Below are 22,539 nucleotides of genomic sequence, written 5' to 3' on the forward strand. Positions count from 1 at the left end.
TTGGTTGGTGAGCCTTGGGGGTCCCTCTCTCTCTCTCTCTCTCTCGGGATCGAGAAGCAGGTACTCTGAGGGGCGCTATTGCGCTAGGGGGAGACACACAAAAAAAAAAAAAAAAAAAAAGAAGAAAAAGTTTTTTTGTTTTGCTGGCAAAGGTGTCCTGTATTAACATGGACCCTGCCACTCATGTATCTCCTCCGGATCCCCTCGAGGGGTCTGCGGGATCCTCCAGCACCCCTCTGACAATTGAATCTTTGTCAGCTATTATGGAAACTTTTGTGTCCCGGGTGGAAGTGGCTTGTCAGGGACAGGGCGCAAGAAAGCGACCCCCGCCTAACCCCTTATTATCTGAAACCTCGGATTCAGACTCTGAGCCTATTTCTGCAGTTGCAGGTACTTCATCTGGTATTGGTGTCTCGGGTCCTGTCTCTTCAGACAGTGAGGAGGATGTTTCGGCATCCGCCATAGCCCGAGAGGAAGCGTTGGTAAACGCACTCATTGTATCTGTTCAAGAGACTTTAAGGTTACAGGGTATTCCATCAGAAATAGCTGAAACTGAGATCCCTTTTGGGACTAAAAAACGCATCAAAGTGGCGAAGGTTTTTCCATTGCCCAAATGTTTTGGCAATCCAATCGAAGAAGAATGGCGTCTGCCAAAACGCACTTTTAATATTTCTAAACGCATTAACAGGCGTTATCCGTTTGAGGAAACCCTTATTAAGAAATGGACAGAACCACCTGTGGTGGATTCACCTATTGCTAGATTGAATAAAGCCACGGTTATTCCTTTAGAAGACGCTCCGTCTTTTAAAGATCCAGTGGATCGCAAGATAGAAGCTATGTCTCGCACCATGTTTTCCTTGATTGGATCAGCTTTCAGACCAATAATTGCTATTGGTCTGGTTTCGCAGGCTGTAACTGAATGGACCAAGTGGTTACGCCGGGACTTAGAAGAAGTCCCTCAGGCGGTATCAGATTTGTTGGAACAAATGATACAGGGGTTACAGTTTGTATGTGATGCGGCGTTAGACGCCACTCCATTAATGGCGCGAGCATCAGTCTCCGCAGTGGTTCTCAGGCGTACACTGTGGCTAAAAGGTTGGTTAGCCGACCAAGGTTCCAAAAAAGCATTGGCTAATATCCCCTTTTCAGGAGAGCGTCTATTTGGAGCCAACTTAGATGAGATCATTAAGGATCTCACCGGTGGAAAAAGCACCTTTTTACCGCAAAATTTTAAAGGTAGAGGAACTCGTCAAAGACGAGGGCCTTCTTTTTCTGCTCACAAGAGGTTTTTTCGTCCAGCGGGTGAAAAAACTAAGTCCTCCAAAGCTCCTGCAGGAGGCGTCAGGGGTCGTTGGTCGGGCAAGCAAAAGCCCGCCCCCTCCAGACCTGAAGATAAACCATCCAAAGCCTGAAGGTGCGCCCCCACCCATAACTGGGGTGGGGGGACGTCTTCGCCGGTTCCCGGATCCATGGCTTTCCAGAATCCCGGACAAATGGGTTTGCGAAGTCATAAGGTCAGGGTACAAGATCGAGTTTCGATCTCTCCCACCGGCGCGATTCTTCCCTTCCAATATCCGTCTATCCGCAGATCGTTTAGAAGATCTGCGGAGAGCAGTCACAGATTTACTACAACAAGGAGTGGTAGTCCACGTTCCTTGGACAGAACGGTTTCAGGGGTTTTATTCAAACCTGTTTACAATACCCAGGAAAGAGGGCAAAGTGCGTCCAATTCTGGACTTAAGAGCACTCAATTCTTTCGTCAACATAAGAAGATTCAGAATGGAGTCCATTCGCACGGTAGCAGTCTTCCTGCATCCAGGGGATGTCCTAGCGTCCATAGACATCAAGGACGCCTATCTTCCCATTCCCATTTTCGCAGGACATCAGCGTTTTCTACGCTTTTCCGTAGAGGAGAACCACTATCAGTTTGTGGCGTTACCTTTCGGTCTCGCCACGGCTCCGCGGGTCTTCACAAAGGTGTTGGCCCCAATGTTGGCACTTCTGCGCCAAAGAGGTATATCGATTCTAGGTTACCTAGACGATCTTCTGCTTCATGCAGAGTCTCCTCAGACCTTGCTACAAAACATAGAAATTACTATGATTTCTTTACAGGAATTCGGGTGGCTGGTGAACCAGCAAAAGTCATTTCTGGTTCCCACCCAGAGGCTCGAATATCTGGGTCTAATTCTAGACACAGTCAGGACAAGAGTTTTTCTTCCGGTAGGGAAACTCCGAAAGATTCAATCAGCAGTCCAGTTGTTACTGTCCAACAGCTGGTCTTCCCTTCGGACTTGCATGAGGGTTCTGGGGTTGATGGTGGCTTCATTCGAAGCAGTCCCATTTGCCCAGTCCCATACCCGAATTCTTCAGCAAGAGATTCTTCTCAGATGGAATCGGAATCCGGAATCCCTGGACAATCAGATACGATTGAGCAAACAGACCAGAGAGTCTCTGGTTTGGTGGCTTCGGTCTCCAATGCTCAGCCAGGGAAAGTCATTTCTGCCAATATATTGGACGATAGTGACCACGGATGCCAGTCTATCCGGATGGGGAGGAATTCTTGGTCAGTTATCTGCCCAGGGACTTTGGTCCCCGGAAGAATCCAGGTTACCGATAAATGTATTGGAACTGAGAGCGATCAGACTTTGTCTGATTCACTGGACCGAGCAGCTCCAGGGCAGCCCGGTTCGGATCCAGTCGGACAATGCCACGGCCGTGGCTTATGTCAATCACCAGGGGGGCACCAAGAGTGTCCGAGCGGCCAAAGAAGTGGCTTGCATTCTTCGCTGGGCGGAACGATTTGTTCCAGCAATCTCTGCGGTGTTCATTCCGGGGGTGGAGAATTGGCAGGCAGATTATCTCAGCCGTCAGACCCTGGATCAGGGGGAATGGTCCCTCCATCCAGACGTTTTCCACCAGTTGTGCCTACGGTGGGGCACCCCGGATGTGGATCTGTTGGCATCACGATTCAACAGGAAAGTTCAGAGATTCGTGGCTCGCTCCCGCGATCCTCTAGCAGAAACCGCAGACGCAATGATCGCCCCGTGGGGGCAATACCAGCTAATATATGCCTTCCCTCCTCTCGCGTTACTGCCAAGACTTCTACGCAGGATAGAGGAGGAAGGAATCCCAGTAATCCTGGAAGCTCCGGACTGGCCTCGTCGAGCTTGGTACGCCGACATGGTCAGACTGGTGGCAGACGTCCCATGGAGACTTCCTCTCAGGGAGGATCTACTGTCTCAGGGACCGATCTTCCATCCTGCTTTACGATCGCTGGCTTTAACGGCCTGGCTATTGAGACCCAGGTGCTGAAGGACAAAGGTTTGTCAGCTTCAGTTATTCCTACTCTAGTTGAAGCAAGGAAAGCGACTTCCAGAAAGATTTATCATCGCACATGGAAGTCCTACATTGCATGGTGTGAACCTTTGGGGTTCCGTCCTCGGTCTTATTCGATTAGTCGAATATTGGCTTTTCTGCAACAAGGGGTTGAGCAGAAACTGGCCTTGAGTACTATCAAGGGTCAGGTCTCGGCATTAGCCATCTTCTTTCAGAAGCCTTTGGCTACTCATTCCTTGGTGCGGAATTTCATCCAGGGGGTGCGACATCTGGCTCCGCCAGTGCACGCGCCGTTACCCCCCTGGGATCTTAATTTAGTGTTGTCGGTTCTTCAGAAACCTCCCTTTGAAGATATTAGGGAGATTCCTCTACCTACGTTGTCCCAGAAGGTGGCCTTCTTGGTGGCTATTACTTCTGCACGCAGGGTGTCAGAACTGGCCGCATTATCTTGTCGTTCACCATATCTGGTGGTTCATAGAGATAAGGTGGTTCTTCGTCCGAATCCATCCTTCCTACCAAAAGTGGTTTCAGAATTTCATCTGAATGAAGAAATTGTATTACCTTCCCTGTGTCCTAAGCCCAGTCATCCTCGGGAGTTTGCTTTACACTCCTTGGATGTGGTCCGGGCAATCAGGGTATACTTGAAAACGACAGACTCGTTTCGCAAGACGGATTCACTTTTTGTGATCCCAGATGGACCCAAAAAGGGGTTGCCTGCATCTGCCGCGACCATTTCCAGATGGATCAGACAGACGGTAGTGCAGGCTTATTCTATTAAGGGTCGGGAGCCCCCGTTCCCTGTTAAGGCGCACTCCACTCGGGCACTTAGTGCGTCATGGGCCTTTCGCCATCAGGCGTCAGTGGTCCAGGTGTGCAAGGCGGCTACCTGGTCGTCGGTGCATACCTTTTCTAAACATTATAAAGTTGATGTAATGGCATCGTCTGATGCCTCGTTTGGCCGCAAGGTTTTGCAGGCCGCAATTTGAGGAAACCAGTGGTCTACCTCGAGGGTTTTTTCCGTTGGAAAATTTTTCTTTTAGTCTCATTCTTTGTTTATAATGAGCCTTTAAAACTTCTAGTTTGGCACCGGTTGGGCCTTCTAGATTGGATTTGATTTTGTCAATCCCACCCCTCATTTGTGGCACTGCTTCTGGATGTCCCAGCTCTTGAGAATCAAGAAGACTACGTCTGTCAATGAGCGATAGAGAAAAATGGATTTTTGTAAGAACTTACCGTAAAATCCTTTTCTCTTAAGCTCATTGACAGACGTAGTACCCGCCCCTCTATCATTGAGTTGGGTTGGGTTAAATTCTCTGTACTGCTTTAAACAGAACTGATTCCCTGTAGCAGAGAGAGGGAGGATATACCCTCAGGGACTGCCCCTAAGGTGGAGCCAGAACGTTTTGTCTTTCTGCCTAGTCCTACTCCTGCGGAGACAACATAACCCAGCTCTTGAGAATCAAGAAGACTACGTCTGTCAATGAGCTTAAGAGAAAAGGATTTTACGGTAAGTTCTTACAAAAATCCATTTTTAGTGACTGTGGTGTTGAAACATGACCGGACGAAGGATTTTGAGCTGTTTGGGCATTAAAAGTGTTTCTTTAATATGCCAAGAAAAAAGCACTAAGCAGTTTTGCTAATGTTGAAAATAAAACAAAACCTTTCCTGACCACTGACTTTTAACTGATTTAATGGTGAAAATTGGGGTAGTATTTTGACTTGATTTGTGACTTGACCAAAATAAATGACTTGATTTGCTTGCTTTTCGCTACAGTAACTTTGGGACTTGCTTGAGACTTGAAGGTTAAGACTTGAGACTTGCTTGTGCCTTGCACATGTGTGACTTACTCCCATGTCTGTTACATAGGGTATATTGTATCCCGCAGAAATTATTTAATTGCATGCAAGGGACAACCTGAACTGCCCCAGGCGTTTAAGTGCTCCAGCCCACCTGAGTCATAGGCTGTGGAGATGTCTATAATTATGAGGGTTCTTCAAAAAGTTTCTTGCACTTTTTAAACTTTTATTTATATATATATATATATATATATATATATATATATATATATATATATACAGTAAAACCTTGGATTGCGAGCATAATTCGTTCCGGAAGCATGCTTGTAATCCAAAGCACTCTTATATCAAAGCAAATTTCCCCATAAGAAATAATGGAAACTCAGATGATTCGTTCCACAACCATTTATTCATAAGTCCTTCAGTTTATAGTCCATATAAAAAGATTATAGCATTGCGATACATTATATAACCATAAAATGTCCATCCACAAATAGCCCCTTCCACAAGGGGATAAGAAGCAAAATCCAGTAGGAGCTACAGAGTATCAAAGAGAAGAAAGGCGCCTCTAAGTGTAGCAATATGGTTCCATTTAATGAAGGTACAACATTTAGCAACTCACATGGTTGATGAATAAAACAGGCACATCTAAGTATGCAGGCATCCGGGGTAAAGCTGTCCACATGGACTATCTTCTGCACCGCCGGCTGCCAGTCTGTAATCCTGACCGGGAAGACCACCCTGCAGTAAAGGGATCTAAAAGCGAGGGGCAGCATGGAAGGGATGACGTAGATGGCGGTGCAGAGGATGGTCTATGTGGACAGCTTTAGCCTGGATGCCTGCATACTTAGATGTGCCTGTTCCAATCATCAACCATGTGAGTTGCTAAATGTTGTACCTTCATTAAATGTAACCATATTGCTACACTTAGAGGCGCCTCTCTTCTCTTTTATACTCAGCTGTGACTTGAAGCTACTTGTATATCAAGACATCGCTTGTAAACCAAGTCAAAATTTATTTGAAAATTTTGCTTGTCTTGCAAAGCGCTCTTAAACCAAGTTACTCTCAAACCAAGGTTTTACTGTATATATAAAATATGTGGAAACTTTTTGCAGTAGGCAGCCAGTCGCTAACACTGTCCATGCTACACTTGTCAGGCTCCTTAGAGAAGGAAGACTTTTTCGTCCAGCGGCGTTTCTCCGTGTGTTCACAATTTCTGCTTATAGCATGTAAAGTAATAGCCTTAAGGTGGTTGTCAACAGATCCTCTAAAGTTATTGCCATCTTTATGATCCGTATTCATCCACAGGCTCAAAGGAATGAACTGCTGTTTGTCATCTAAAAGACAGATGAAAATTGGACAAATGGAATATGTGAAAGGGCCCTTATGGGAATTTTCTGGAGCAGTCATACATAGCATGCAATCAGCTTCTAGATTTCATTTTCAAAGCTTGACTGAACAAGCTTTGCCTAGAAGCTGATTGGCTAATATGCACACCCACTCCAGATTCTATGCACACCCACTCCAGATTTTTTCTGCTTTCGTTTTAGTAAACTTTTTTGCGAAATAACGTCCTATGTACTATATACCATGCTGTCATCCTCTTGACTAGCTGTGTATTCATGATACTGAAGGGTAGCAGTCAAGACCTGTTAGTTGTATGATGTATGTGCTTAACTTGAAGAAGGAAAAAAAAACAAACCCAAAAGCAAATTTTAAATATTAGTGTATCAAAGACAAAAAAACAAGAGGAAATGGTGGGCAGAGCCATGCAAATGAAACAAGACATTTATTCTTTTCTGTCTTTTTTGGTCCACATACAAAATGATAATCCTAATCTTTTTAACTTTGTCTTCTACAGCTGGGATGTTCAATACACCAGGTATGCAGAGCCTGATGCAGCAAATAACTGAAAATCCCCAATTAATGCAAAATATGTTATCTGCCCCTTATATGAGAAGCATGATGCAGTCTCTCAGCCAAAATCCAGATCTTGCAGCCCAGGTAAGGGAGGCCTCTTGTATTTTTGTTTTTGATTAGACATTTGAGGTACTATAGCAGCCTTTTTCAACCAGTTTGCCCAGGCACCCTGGGGTGCCTTGAGACTTCTTCAGGGGTGCCTTGGCAAAATGCCTAAAAATTGCCCAAAAAGTGTACACTAGCCGGCGTGTGGATGAAGGCTGCCTTTTTAGTTACAGTAGGTCACAGTATTTCATTGTGCACCATTACAATCTTCTAGCTGTCGGTGTCCTAACAACCAATGGCATCATCAGTTGATAAGGAGAATGTCAGTCACCTGCATAGCATCCTTGTTTGACCATCCTGCGCTCCTCTCCATCTGCATTGGTATGACATTCGATTGAGTGATGGAGAAAAACAGAGAGAAGAAAAAAAATTGGAATACTAGTCAGGAGCAGTTTGCAAAAGTATATTGGCTTTGGAAAATAAATCATCTCTAACGTTGGATGTCCTACTTGGACTTTAGAATGGGGTGCCTCGAGACTGTCCATCATTTTTAAAGGGTGCCTTGACTGAAAAAAGGTTGAAAAACACTGTACTATAGTACTAGTTTAATGTGTGCAGTGGACAGAGTAAGCTTTTCTTCTATTTCCCTGTTCTAAAAATGCTTTTATTATATGGTGCATATCTAATAATCTAAATACAACAACCTTCCCTCTCTAATGAAAAAACAAAATTAAATATTTAGAAACTTAATATCTGAAATGATCCTTGGGCCCTACAGATGCTACATACCTCAATGTTTGTACAAACCTATATAAAAATAGTACGCTGTCCCTTTAACCACTTTAATACAAGGCACTTTTACCCCCTTCCTGCCAAGACCAATTTTAAGCTTTTAGTGCTCTTCTACTTTGAATTACAATTAATCAGTCATGCCACATTGTACCCAAACAATGTTTCTCTTATGTCCTCTGACAGACGCAGCTCTGGAAGGTTTTTTCACTAATGGGTTATGTGCGCCCTCTTCAGGAGTAGCTAGGCAGTGAAAGCTTTCACTAGGCACGCCTTTAGGGGGCCGTCCTATCCACATGACCCCAGACACACTTGCTCATAGAATCAGTTTCTTGCTGCCTAGCTTAGGAGTAGGACCTAGGTTCCTGCTGGGATTCCGGTCTCTGGTTTTTATTTTCTTTGAGAAATGTTTTTTTTTTTCTTTACTCACTATCGCTAGCTAGTGTCAGGGGGATCCTCCTGGTGAACTACAAGCGACAGCCGGGCTGAGTTTTCTCACTGGATAATCTAGATCCTTACGGTCTCCCAGCCTGGCCAATGAGCGTGAGCAGGTTGTGGTCCGCCCCGACGGATGGGGACGAGCCTGCGAACTGATGTTTTCGCCGGGACGCATCAACCTGGAACGCCCCGAGTTGCAGCATTCCACTCTTGGCTGGCAGCACCCCCACTCATGGTGGGAGGCGTGCTGTATCGGAGCGGAGCCCTGCGGTCTATGGTATGGTGAGCGATACATGCCCCCCATGTTCCTGGGCCCATCCTGTGGATAAAAGAGCTGTGTTTTCCTCAAAATATCCCTCTGGCCTGTCAGGACAGGTCCTGCCCTCCCTGCTCCCGCTGGGGGCGCTATAGCGGTGAATAACGCCTGGGGGAAGGGGTGTGATAATGTTATCTTGTCCTGGGGGGGTCCCCTATAGTGGGTCCCTGTGAAGAACTCGTTCCCTGGGCTCCTGACCGTTGGCGCCGGTTTCGGCCGCCATTTTAAATGTGGGCATTAAGCTGCATTCAAGTAAGGGCAGCAGCCATTTTTTGTTTCCCTGAGTGTTTGGCGCTGTTTTCGGGCGCCATCTTAAGTGTGGGCAACCGCGCTGTATGGGCGGTGCCATTTTCTCCTATTCTTTTGTATTGGATTTTTTTCACTTGCTACTGACAGAGTGGTTTACTTTCCATGTTGGTTAGTAATAAGGGTTTTTTTAGTCCTTCTAACATTCCTAGGACACACTTAGCTCCTATCAGGATACCTGCTAGCATTAAAGGGCGACTCTGGCGCGGTATAGCGCTGCGGACCGCGAGCGCAACATTTAAAGGACCAGTGTACTCAATTTTGACATTGATTAAAATGGAGTCCCAAAGTTAAAATTTCACTTCTGAACTTATTTGTGCAGCTGGCCCATCTGGTTCACCTTCTCTGTCTGCAGCCTTAGAAACTCTGGCGTCCAAAGTGGACCTTGTAATGAAACAAGTTGCTACTCAATAAAGGCCAGTGCCCTCTCAGTCCTCTGATTCAGAGCCTGATATGGTTGCCACGGACAACGCTCCCCCTGAGGGGTCCCTGTCCTCAGTCAGATAATGAGGATGAGTCCTCCTCAGCTGCAGTGCAGGAACGCACTCTGGTTGAAGCACTGATTCGTTCAGGGAGGGAAACATTACATCTGGATGATGAGCCCACACAATCAGGAAAGCGGGTTGCCTCTGCTCCCGCAAAACCCAGAAGTTTTTCCTTGTCCCGAGGACTTTCACGAAATGGCGAATGAGCAATGGCAGCGCATTAAGCACATGCTGGTGGTGCCCAAGCGTTTTTTGCGCCGTTACCCTTTTGCGGACTCGGGGTCCAATCCCTGGACAGTGTCACCTAAAGTGGATCACATTGTTTCCCAGTTGAATAAATCAACTGTGGTACCCGTGGAAGAAACCCCGGTGTTTAACCACTTCAATACAGGGCACTTTTCCCCCTTCCCGCCCAGGCCAGTTTTCAGCTTTTAGCGCTGTTGCAATTTGAATGACAATTGCGCGGTCATGCAACACTGTAACTAAACCAAATTTATGTAATTTTCTCTTACGTCCTCTGACAGTCGCCTCCCACTCATACAGTCTTCACCAATGGGTATTGACCTCTTATCCACAGGAGCAAGCTAGGCATAAGACTTGTTAATAACCAAGCAATTTACATAGACACACCGTCAGGAGATCCACAGATCGGTACTCCTCTACTCGTGCCTGTCAGGCACGAACTGAGGAAAGCCGATCAACAGCACTTCCTTTTTACTATGTGACCAGCTGTGATTGGACTCAGCTGGTCACATGGTAAAGAGCCTACGTCAGTAGGCTCTTTACCGAGATCGGAGATGCGGTGTGTCGGAGTAACACGGGGGCGCGCAGAGCACATTATCCTACACACCGTCATATGACGGCGTGTCAGGATAATACAACCACCTTTCCGCCGCCAGTCGCCTATAGGGCGGGCAGGAGGTGGTTAAAGACCCGGTGAACAGGCGCACGGAGGTACTTTCCCCGCCACTTACACTTAGTGGTAGGTTCGCTGCTTAAACCGGTGTTCGCCTCCGTCTTAGTTTCTCAGACGGTTACGGAATAGATCAGGGTGCTTAAGAGCAACCTGTAGGTTGAGTCGGTTCCTCCGACTCGAATAGAACTCAAGGATCAGATGGCCCAGGCCATGGTGTACCTGTGATGCGGCCCTGGACGAGGCCCCTCTGGTTGCCAGAGTGTCTGCGATGGGGCATTGTGCCGCATGGTGTGGCTTAAAATCTGGTCAGCGGGCCAGGCTTCTAAGAAGGCCGTGGCTGATCTTCCCTTTTTGGGGTGAACGTCTGTTTGGTGACTCCTTGGATGAGTTAATCAAGGGCCTAACAGGGCAAGAGTATTCTTCTCCCACAATCCTCAAAAAATAAGACGCCTCGCAGTAATCGGGGGCCTTCCTTCAAGGATCACAGGGGGGGGCTTTTTCGTGCCTCAGGGGCGCAGGATAAAAGCAAAACATTCCGAGCCTCCAGGGTAAACAAGAAGTCTTCGTCGGGTAAGTCCAAGGCCGGTCAGTCCAGTTCAATGGACAAGTCCTCCTCGCATGAAGGGACGCCCTCACCCGGATCAGGGGTGGGGGGATGTCTGCGTCACTTTCGGGAACCTTGAACGTCTCTGATTCCAGACAAATGGGTTCACAAATTGATTTGTACAGGGTACAAGATCGAATTTTGGTCTCGCCCAGCAGACATGTTCTGTCCATCAAATCCCTGTCTGTCTCCGGATCGTTTGACCGATCTCTGGGAGGCAGTGTAGGATCTCTTTGCACAGGGGGTTATTGTCTCGGTTCCTTAGCCGGACAGGTTTCGGGGTTTTTATTCAAACCTGTTCATGGTGCCCAGGAAGGAGGGCAAGGTGCATCTAATTCTGGACCTCAAATCGCTGAACCACTTTGTGCGGGTACAGAAGAAGACTCCGATCAAGCAAAAAATTTTCTTCCGGAGGAAAAACTCCAGACCCTGCGGGACGAGATCAGGATCTTGAAGGACAACTATCTCTCCTCCCTGCGGACCTCTATGAGGGCTCTAGGGCTGATGGGGTCTTCCTTTGAGGGGTTCCCTTTTGCCCAATTTCATAAGAGACCTCTGCAAGCAGAGATTCTTGCCAAGTGGAACAGAGATCCGCAATCCTTGGACAGGATGATTTGTCTAAGCTGTCAGAGCTCTCGTGGTGGCTCCAGTCGCCCGCTCTGAGCCAGGGCAGGTCCTTCCTGCCGCTGTTGTGGACCGTGATTACCACGGATGCCAGCCTAAAGGGCTGGGGCGGAGTATTGGACACTGCGTCCAAGGAACCTGGTCGACAGTGAAGTTGTCTCTACCGATCAATGTCCTGGAGCTCAGGGTGATAAAGCTCTGCCTGCTCCATTGGGCGCCTCGGTTACAGGGTCTCCCGTTCGAGTTCAAACCGACAATGCTATGGCCGTTGCTTACATCAATCACCAAGGGGGCACCAAGAGTGGCCGAGATTCTGACCTGACCTGATCCTGGTAGTGCCAGACTGGCCTCGCCAGTCTTGGTACACAGACGTGGTGAGGATGGCCGTGGAGCCTCAATGGCTGCTGCCTGTGAGAGAAGATCGGCTGTCTCAAGGACCGATCTTCCATCCTGCTTTACGGTCGCTGGCTTTAATGGCCTGGCGGTTGAAGGCCAGGTGTTGAGAGACCAGAAAAAAATGATCATCATACCTGAAAGATGTATATTGCCTGCTGTGAGTCGCAAGGGTTGCATCCTCATTCCTTTTCGGTGGCGAGGGTCTTGGCTTTTTACAGAAAGGTGGGGAGCAACGTTTGGCTTTTGGGCACAATCAAAGGTCAGGTATCGGCCTTAGCCATTTATTTTCAACGTCCCTTGGCAACAAACTCTTTAATTCGCACCTTTTTACAGGGGGTGCTTCATCTGGCTCTGCCGAGGAGATCCCAGTTACCTCCGTGGGATCTTAATTTGGTTTTGTCCGTTCTACAATGGCCTCCTTTTGAAAATATCAGAGAAATTTCTCTGCCCTTGTTATCTCAGAAAGTTGCCTTTCTGGTAAGTTGCCTTTCTGGTGGCTATCACCTCTGCTCGCAGGGTGTCTGAGTTGGTGACTCTGTCTTACCGTTCGCATTATCTGGTCGTTCATAGGGATAAGGTTGTTCTACGACCTAACCAATCTTTTCTACCTAAGGTGGTGTCGGCTTTCCACCTCAATTAATATATCATGTTGCTATCTATGTGACCGATTATTATTCAGGCCTATTCACTATAGGGTCAGGTTCCTCCTTTCCCTGTGAGGGCGCATTCTACTAGAGCGCTGAGTGCCTCTTGGGCTTTTCGCCATCATTCATCGGTGGCTCAGGTGTGTAAAGCGGCGACTTGGTCGTCTGTGCACAATTTTACAAAATTCTACAAGATTGATTTGCTGCCATCCTCGGATGCTTCTTTTGGCCCCAAAGTTTTGCAGGCTTCTGTTTGCTGAAGAGACTGAATGTTCTCTTTCAAGGGTGAATTTTTGTTTTGGGGTAAGCTCCTGTTGGTGTTGTTGAGCTTCTGTTGCCCTGTTGGCTACGTTTTTTAGCCTTCTTAAAACGTTAACAGTTGTTGGTTGCGTTATTCCCACCCCCTCATGCCTATACTGCTATGGGACGTCCCATTAGTGAAGAAACCTTCCAGAGCTGCATCTGTCAGGGGACGTAAGAGAAAATAGAATTTTTGTAAGAACTTGCTGTAAAATTATTTTCTGAGTCCTCTGAAAGACGCAGCTCCTGCCCCTCTATGTTTGGGGTTGGTTGTGTTCTCTTTTACTGCCTTGCTACTAAACTGATTCTATGAGCAGGTGTGTCTGGGGTCATGTGGATTGGACGGCCCCTAAAGGCATGCCTAGTGAAAGCTTTCACTGCCTAGCTACTCCTGAAGAGGGCGCACATAACCCATTAGTAAAGAAACCTTCCAGAGCTGCGTCTGTCAGAGGACATAAGAGAAAATAATTTTACGGTAAGTTCTTACAAAAATGCTATTTTTTCATACAAATAGCGCTTTCTTTTGATGGTATTTAATAACCACTGTTTTTTTTTTTTTTTTTTTTGCAAAGTAAGCAAATGTAAAAAAAAAAAAAAAAAGGTTTTTTTTTTTAGTTTCTATTACAGTAGATTTTGCAAATAGGTAATTTTTGTTAATAAATTTGGGCCAAAATTTATACTGCTAAATATCTTTGGTAAAAATAACCCAAATTAGTGTATATTTTTTAGTCTGTGCCAAAGTTAGTTTACAAGCTATGGTACCAATCATTGAAAATTGATCACACCTGATGTACTGATGGCCTATCTAATTTCTTGAGGTTTTTAGTAAAGTAAGAGGCATGGTGAGGTGTGTTTTTTTTCTTGTAATTTTTTTTCTTGTAATTTTTTTTCCCACAATTTTTGGGAAAATATAGGTGTGGTGTGAGACTTTTTCACAACCTGGCCACATCCAGAGGCCCAACATCCAAGTAGCACCTCCAGGTGTTCTAGAGACATAAATGACACATGTAATTTCCTTACTACCTATCTCATTTTTTAAAGACCCTAGAGCAGTGGTCCTCAACTCCGGTCCTCAGGGCCCACTAACAGGCCAGATTTTAGACTAGAGTACTGCAATCACTGAGCAGCAAATTATATCACCTGGGATTTATTTCAGTTATCTTGCAAACCTGGCCTGTTAGTGGGCCCTGAGGACCAGGGTTGAGGACCAAGGCCCTAGAGCACCAGGACAGTGAGAATAACCCACAAACTGGCCCCATTTTGGAAAGCAAGTACCCTTACATATATTCTATGAGGCATTATAAGTCTTTTGAACATGTCCTTTTTTTTATTTTTTTCCTCTATTGTTTGGAAAGCAAATACATTTTTTTTTTTTTTTTTACACTTTTCTTTACACAAAGTTGTCAGTTTATAAGATATTTCTAAAGCACAGCATGGACATAGCAAGAATTACACTCCAAAAACATTCTGTTACTCCTGAGTATGGTGAAAGCACATGTGTGAGACTTTTTCACACTAGCTACATAGAGAGGCCCAACATTGAAAGAACACTATTAGTTTTTCTAGGGACATAAAATACACACACAAATTCCTGACAACCTATCACATTTTTGAAGGCCCTTTATATTTCTAACACATAGCACGTACATCCCAATTACATCATAAAATACATTCTGCTGAGCAAAGCGTAAACAAAAGTATACCTGTGGTTTTAGTAGAGCAGTGATCCACAGAGGAGAGCATTGGTCCAGGCAGCAGGCAGTGACGTGGTCAGCGACAGCGAACTGATCGTCTAGGCAGCAGGCCGGGATACTGTCAAAATTCAGTACAGGCAGAGATATTGTCGGCACAGCCAAAGCATTGGTCCAGGTAGCAGGCAGGGAAGTAATTGGCAGCAGTAAAAGGATCATCCAGGCAGGACTATTGTCCATAGTCCTTGCAGGCAGAGATATGGTCAGTACAGCCAAATTATTGGTCCAGGCAACAGGCACATGGTCCATAAAAAGTTCTAGGTCAGTGCAAGCAGAGACATGGCCAGCACAGCAAAAGTATTGGTCCAGGCTGCAGGAAGGAACATAGTCCATGAAGTCCTGGGCCATTACAGGAGGCAAGCAGAGATATGGTCAGCACAGCCAAAGTATTTGTCCAGGCAGGAACATCAAGCTTAGAATCTCGGTCAGGAAAGAATGTGGACAGGGGTAGAGGCTTCTCTGATCCAAATCTCTTTGAGGTCTACAGACCCCGTTCTGGGAATTACAAACCACAGAGAAAACCAGAAACAGTTTTTCTGTACTCGGGACACTATTCTGAAGCCCCTCACATACGTACGATCCCTGTGTTATCTTATGCCTCGTTTCCACTGAGTGGTACGGTTCGGTACGGTACACCTTGCGTTTCCACTGCCAATAGTACCCTTTCATGATAGGCGTGGTGTAGCAGGAAAGCTGTGATAGACGATTCTCTGTCAACCAATCAAAGTTCTGCAGAGTGTAGCTCCACCCTGTTGGTACGATACTAATGCGCTTGGTACCCCAACAAAAGGGTCCCAAAAAAGTGGCACGGTTCGGAATTAGGGTACCATTCACAATGGAAATGGCAAAAATAGCGTACCGTACCCAACTGTACTGTAGCGCACCGCTCAGTGGAAACGAGCCATTAAATCCCACCATTACTGTGGCGGGGCCAAAAATCAGTCTAAGCGGTGGGCAAAAAACATGATCGACTAACAGGCCGAGGTCGGTCTAAGTAAAAGGTAGAAACGTCGTTGATAATCCAGACTGCAGGCAGAGGCATAGACGATAAACAGGCCAGGGTCCGTTCACATGGAAGGCAGTGGCATGGTTGGTTGAGGCAGCAGGCAAATCAGCACAGATATTGAAAACAGGGAAATGGCAGGCTGATATGTGCTAATATTTTAGGAAAATGTGATAACGTCTGAAGCATTCTCAGTTGCATAGGCCTGATTGGGAGGGACATTTGGGACAGTGAAAACGGGTGTCTTTCCTAACTCCTCCTTTTTTTTTTTTTCTTTTCTTCTTTTTTTTTTTTTTTTTTGTTTGGCATCTTCCGGTTTCTGTTGTTGGAATTTTCTCAAGGAAATGGTGCTCTTGAAGTCTGCTGACACAATTGGAGCGAATGCTTTCTGGGAGAGATCCTTGCTGGTAGATCAGGCCAGTGACACATTCTTCGATAAATTTGAGGAAGGTGTTGGGTCTTTCCGTTGACTTTTGATAGGTGACATATGCATTCAAAAATGGCCAAACAGAAAAAGTAAATTGCAACTTCGTTATACCAGTATAGAGACTTTTTATTGTTCGTTTTGTTCATAAATAGGGCTGTAGCATTTGATAGTTTAAATTCCCCCCCCATGATCTGATAATAGTTGTGGAAACACCCAGGCTTTTGAATAGGCCCATGTCTTCCATGAAGTTCTACTTAGGGGTCATCGTGGATGGTGGTCATGGCGTACACATTTCTCCTGTGCCTTCACTTCACTCATTCCTCAGACTTGCTGATACCCCCTTTGTAGCCTTGTGATGACATGGAAAGCCCTTCCTGTTTGTTCTTGTTGTACCGCAGGCCAAGGTTTTCTCACGGTACAGGTGGCGGAAAAGGGGCATACTGGTATAATTGTCCATGTAGATGTGGTACCCCTTTTGGAACAGTGGGAATGGCAGCTCCCAAACAATGTTTCCTGCTTGTTCCGATGTACGTTGGGTACTCAGGGGGCTGGAGTTGGGAGTCTGTCTTCGTATACGTGGAAGACATGCAGGTACAGTGGCACTTTCACAGAGCTTGTTGAGCTTCAATCAATAGCTGGCTCTCTTACTGGGAATGTATTGCTTGAATCCCCGCCCGGCCATTGAAGTGGACAAGGGATTTGTTCACACAGATGTTCTGGTTAGGAACATAAAGTTCAGCACTTAGAAAAAAAATCAATTAGGGGGCGAATTTTATATGGTTACTCATAGTTAAGTGGATTTCGGGAGCGCACTGTGAGTTATCCCTGAAATGCAGGAAGCGCATAATCATGTCATAGCGTTGTCGTGACAGCTGAAAAAATTTGCATGTGATTGATGGGGTTGGTAGACCAATAAGCATGCAATTCATATTTTTTTTTTTTTTTTTTTCCATGTAAACTCCTCCACTGTTAAGACGTCTCCATTCTAAAGAATGAGCATAGCATGAGTTGGGGTTGCTATCAATATCTTGTCAGGCAAAAAGATTTGTTTGGTCCACGATGCATTGCAGTAAATCGTCAGTAAAAAATAAATTTAAAAATCAATTTCAGAAAAGTGTTGGCCTCCACACCTGGCTGTTGGGTGAAAGGGGGGATTGTAGCTGACCCTGAGCTGGAAGGCAGCCATAATGGGTTTGCTAAGGTATCTAGAAGATGGGTTTAGGCCCTAATTATTTGGGTCTGGCATGAAATTCCAGTGCTGGTACTGCGCCTTTCTTCCTGGGGTCTTGTGCCTTTGTCATTTGGCTATTGGGGTGTATGGCGCTCCTGGTGGTTGCCTGGTCTTGAGAGCATCTTTTATGGTGGACAGCTTCCTCCTCCGATTCGGTCACTGATCCACTGCTTTTAACAGGCTCGTATTCTGAATCTCAATCAGACGGTGGGAGCTCCCCGCTGCTCCCATCCGTCATGCTAAGATTTGATATTCATCTTAAGTAGTAAAATATTTTTTGGACATGGTGGTGGCTGTATGACGGGTAACACTGATGGGGCTGCACGACAGGCACACCTTATTAATGGGGTAATCAGGGCACAGTACTGTAAAGGGTTCACAGTTTACTCACTCTTCCTGTGATCTCGTCACACTGGATCGGTGTGTGAGGAGAACACGGTAACTGTTACTGCTGATTGTGTACATTTGTGACCGGCTGTGATTAGACACAGCTGGTCACGTGGGAAAGAGCCAATTTTATTAGCTCTTTACCCTGATCAGGGATGAGTTCTGAGGGACACACCTTATCCCCAAGATCGCTGTGCTGCATGCCCATTGGGAGTGCCTGGGGAGTGACAATGAACTCTCAAAACGTGTGTGCTCCACCACCAATATAAACACTATCTTCTTACTAGAATTGTAGACCTCCAATTACAGAGGTCATAAACACTTGACATAGTCACAGCAGATAAAAATCAATTGTACTCGCAAAGGAATGAAAAAAGCACAGCAACAACATGATCGCATGCCCCCAGTCCTGGCAATCGTGATGACGTCAGCATCAAAGCTCCACATAGAGATTTCCATAAAATGTAAAGGCAAAACTTTGATGCCAACGTTATCACACACGTTTTTTACATTCCTGTGCAAGTATACCCAATTTTAATAAAGCCATTCAGTTTCAATGGTAATGCAATACAGCTCTCTAATCTTATCCGTGGCAATATGGGGCTTGGCATGAGTATGGATAGGTTGTTAATTGTCCATAAAAAACATTAACTATTGGAGAGAGGTTACCTGGGCTCTGGAGTGATCTGATTTTTTTTTTTTTTTTTAATTTCTAATTTCTTGTACCCAGACCTTTACAGGTATGTGAATACTGAGTTCAGGTGTCAAAAATAAAATGTGGTGCAATCGCAAAATACATTAGAACAGAAATCTATAATGACTATATACAGAAAACGAACCCCCCCCCTCTAGGCAGACGGAGAAAATCTGAATTGGTTAGATAGGTCATAATAAAAGTGTTCAAATTTAACTCTAGTATTTACCATGTTGACATTGCTCCATCTAGTTCACAATCCTTTATTCACTAGGATATAGAGTTGCTTATAAAGTAAGTATAGCTTTATTTAGGAATACCAGGCTAGGGAAACATATCTGGCACATAGAGGCTACCCCACTGTTAGTGGAGGATGATAACCAAGCCTGCCACACATTATGGAATTGCTTAGTACATCACCTTATCCCCTTGAGAGATGTGGCCTAATAAAATGGGATCATGGCTTTCACCAGCCCTTTCCAACTAGACACTGTAGGGGCAACAGTTTTTTCCAATTCAAAAGAATGGCGGGCATAGAAAAGTGGGATATTAAGTATGGTTCCGTGGGCCTTTGATGGCACCACTGCCCCAAGTAGACACACGGATGCAGTCACAGGAATAGGTAAAACTAGAACCTCCACAATACAGTTAGTGACTTCCGTCCAAAAACCCTGGATCTGCTGGCAAGACCAGTAAATGTGGTCATCTCCTATTTCTGTTTTTTAACCGGCTAGTCCTAGAGTACACAGAATTGGAATCGGATGAAGAGAATTTTGAGGCAGTGTTGGAGGAAGCTGTGGAAGATTTATCCCCTCCGCACTGTCATTTTGAGGAAAGAGCTTAACCTCCCTGGCGGTATGATTCTTTCGGATTTTAGGTGCTGAAAGCGGTACCATTATTTTGCATGTAATTCTTGAGAATGAGCAGCCCAAACCAACTATTTACATTTTTTTTTTTTTTACTGTGCATTCTTCTTTATAACATCTCGGGTATGATAAAGTTTGAGACACAAAATCATAAATTATAATATAATAAAAATCTATAAATAAGTTTAAAGTGTGTGTGTGTGTATGTATGTGTGTGTGTATATAATAAATATATATATATACACACATAAAAAGTACAGTAAAACTGCAGGAAGAGCACTGGGGGGTAATGTTATGTGAATTTATTTTATTTTGAATGGTATCAGTGTGTTTGGTTACATTTGAATTTGCCGCCGGTTCCACCCCCTGCGAACGTCACGTCGCAGGAGACGGAAGCCGGGGCACGGAGAGGATCGGGAGGAAGATCCGCCGCCGCATACCGCTGAGATACATCGCTGGATCCCGGTGACAAGGTAAGAAACCTCTTTTACAGGATCCAGCGATGCTTCTGGCGGTACCCCGAGTGTGGCTCGGGGTTACCGTTTTTGGCTCTGAAATTTAACCCCGAGCCACGCTCGGGAATACCGCTAGGAAGGTTAATGAAACATGCATTCTAAAGCTCATTTGTCTCTCTACAAAAGCATTGGAATTGTGCAAATTATTATTATTTCAGGTACTTGTATAGCGCTGTCAATTTACGCAGCTCTTTACATATACATCACACATTTACATCAGTCCCTGCCCTCAAGGAGCGTACAATTACAATCTAAGGTCCCTAACTCACATTAATACATACATACATACATTTGACTCTCTTCTGTCTCGTCACGCCCCTTTGAACTCTTATCTAGTAGAAAAAGGGTTCAAAACTCTGCTGCTTCGCTGCTTTCTTTTTTAAATCAACTAAAAAGTGCCCAAGGACAGTCTGATTTGCAGAATGCCCTAAACCACCTGTTGTCCCTGGGAGTAGTTGAATCATTACCACCACAGAACAGGCTTAAGGGATTCTACTCAAACCTGTTCATGGTGCCAAAGCCCATTGGGGTTATTTGTCCTATCTTAGACTTAAAATCCCTTTACAAATTTCTTCACATTGCAAAATTTTGCATGGAATCTCTGCAAGGTCTGTAATATATTCTCTGAGACAGGGGTAATACTGGCATCCATGGACATCCAAGATGCCTATATTACATGTTCCTATTTACTCACCTCTTCAGTGATTTCTACGCTTTGCAGTGGCAGAAAACCACTTCAAGCTTGTTACACTGCCCTTCAGCCTATCTTTTGATCCCAACGGTATTCACATAGGTCTTGGAACCCTTGCTTGCTTCTCTCAGAACTGCATTTGGGCAACCTTCTACAGAAGGAGTGATCAGTTTCAACAAATCTGCTCTCCATCTTTCCTGCACCTAGAATACTTGGGTTTGATCTGAATACATCCCAAGCAAAAGTCTTTCTTCCAGAAAAAGTTATTTTTCTGAGAGCTTCTTGCTGTTCCTACCCCTCATGTTTGACACTGCTTTGGAACGTCCCAGCTGTCAAGAAGAGGAGGAGCTGTGTCCATCAATGAGCGAAAGAGAAAATTAGATTTTTGACTTGCTGTAAATCCATTTCTCTGATGTTCATTGACAGACACAGCACCCACCCCTCTGTAGAGTTGGCTCTCTTCTGACACTGCTTGTAACAAAACTGAGTACCTATAGCTGAGAGTGGGAGTATACTCCCTGGGACTGCCCCATAGGTGTAGTCAAGCACTTTCCTGCCTGTTGTCCTAGTCCTGTAGGGGACAAAATAACCCAACTGTCAAGAAAATAAGGTGCTGTGTCCGTCAATGAACATCAGACAAATGGATTTTACAGCAAGTCAAAAATCCAATTTTTTTTCAAGTCGGATTCCTAGCTTGCTTGAAAGCAAGAAAGGCCACTTCCAGGAAGATTTATTATTTAATCTGGAAATTGTAGTTTGCCTAGTGTGAGCGCAGTCAATTCAGTTCCAGAAATTACGCTGTTCTGGCCTTCCTACAAGCAGGTCTTGACCAGAATCTGGCTCTTAGCACTCTAAATGGACAAGATTCATTCATCTTTTTTTTTTTTAAAGGCATCTTGCTTTGCCCTCCCTTTTTAAAAATCTTTTATTCAAGACATGTCTCGTGTTAGGGCCCAACTTACAGCACCCTGTGCTTCCCTGGGACCTTAATTGTGTTCTCTCTGCTTTGCAAAAACCACACTTTTAACCCACCAGTGGTATTCCCCTGCAGATTCTTTCCTGCAAAGTAGATTTTTGGTATCCATTATGTCAATCAGACATGTCTCTGAACTAGCAGCCCTTGCCAGTAAAGAGCCTTTTCACATACTTTGTTACAAGGTTGTATTACACCCAAGCCCATCTTTTCGTCAAAAGGTTTTAGCGTTCCATCTCAATGAGGATATTGTCCTGCTGTCATTGTGCCCTGCTCCTAAGCATCCAAAGGAATTCCTCTACATTACCTGGATATAGTTAGAGCCATTAGAGTGTACCTAAAAGCTACTGCTTCCAAGTGACCAGATGTGCGTGCGCTCAAACACACTCACACATTCAGACACTTGTACACATGAGCGCACACATTCAGACACTTGTACACACACACACATTTAAAAAGTTCTAGTACAGTACCTTTCTTCACACGGGTGCTGAACTATAGGGCAAAACGGAGCGCACAGCACACTCCCCCCTCCCTTTTACTTTGCTGAGACTGACCAAGCTCCCTCCCAGTGCTGATGTACAGGGCGGCCTACGTGACATCATGTTTGTATCTTTGGTGTCATCACTTTGAAAATAAAGGCTATTGGAATTCCTGGATGTGTGGCCGTTTCTATCTTTGCAAGTTTAGACGGAGGCAGGCCGGGGCTGGCACTCTGAGATATTCCACCTCAATTCATCATCGCACACCTGGAGCATCGTTTTCTTCTCTTACTATACAGGTCCACTTGGGATCAGGATCTCAGGCTCATCTGACAACCTTTCTCTACCATGTTCCCGCGGAACCCTTGAGGACCTCTGGGGGAATCCCAGGGTGCCGAGGCACCCCGGTTGAGAAAGGCTGTTCTAAAGGACAGGGACCCCTCTGAATCTGTAATTACTAAAATGCTCAGGGCTAGGAAGTCTGCTTCCTGCAATATCTATCATCAGATGTGGAAGGTATACTTAACTTGAGATTGAGATGATTGTGAATCTAGGGACTTTCCTTCTCCTTTGAATGCACTTCTTTCTGTAACCGAGTCTGAA

The 22,539-nt window shown here is 45.3% G+C and overlaps 1 protein-coding gene across 1 annotated transcript in view; it reads left to right on the forward strand.

Moving 5' to 3' along the window:
* The window catches only part of UBQLN1 (ubiquilin 1), a 124,556-nt gene that overhangs the window by 72,082 nt on the left and 29,935 nt on the right, over positions 1-22,539 (forward strand). Inside the window, exon 7 of the mRNA XM_082248183.1 lies at positions 6,995-7,137. Coding sequence (XP_082104309.1) covers positions 6,995-7,137 — 143 coding nt within the window. The remainder of the gene's footprint in view (positions 1-6,994; positions 7,138-22,539) is intronic.

Source organism: Pelophylax lessonae, assembly GCF_965119305.1.
Source record: "Pelophylax lessonae genome assembly, chromosome: 1".
NCBI lineage: Eukaryota > Metazoa > Chordata > Amphibia > Anura > Ranidae > Pelophylax > Pelophylax lessonae.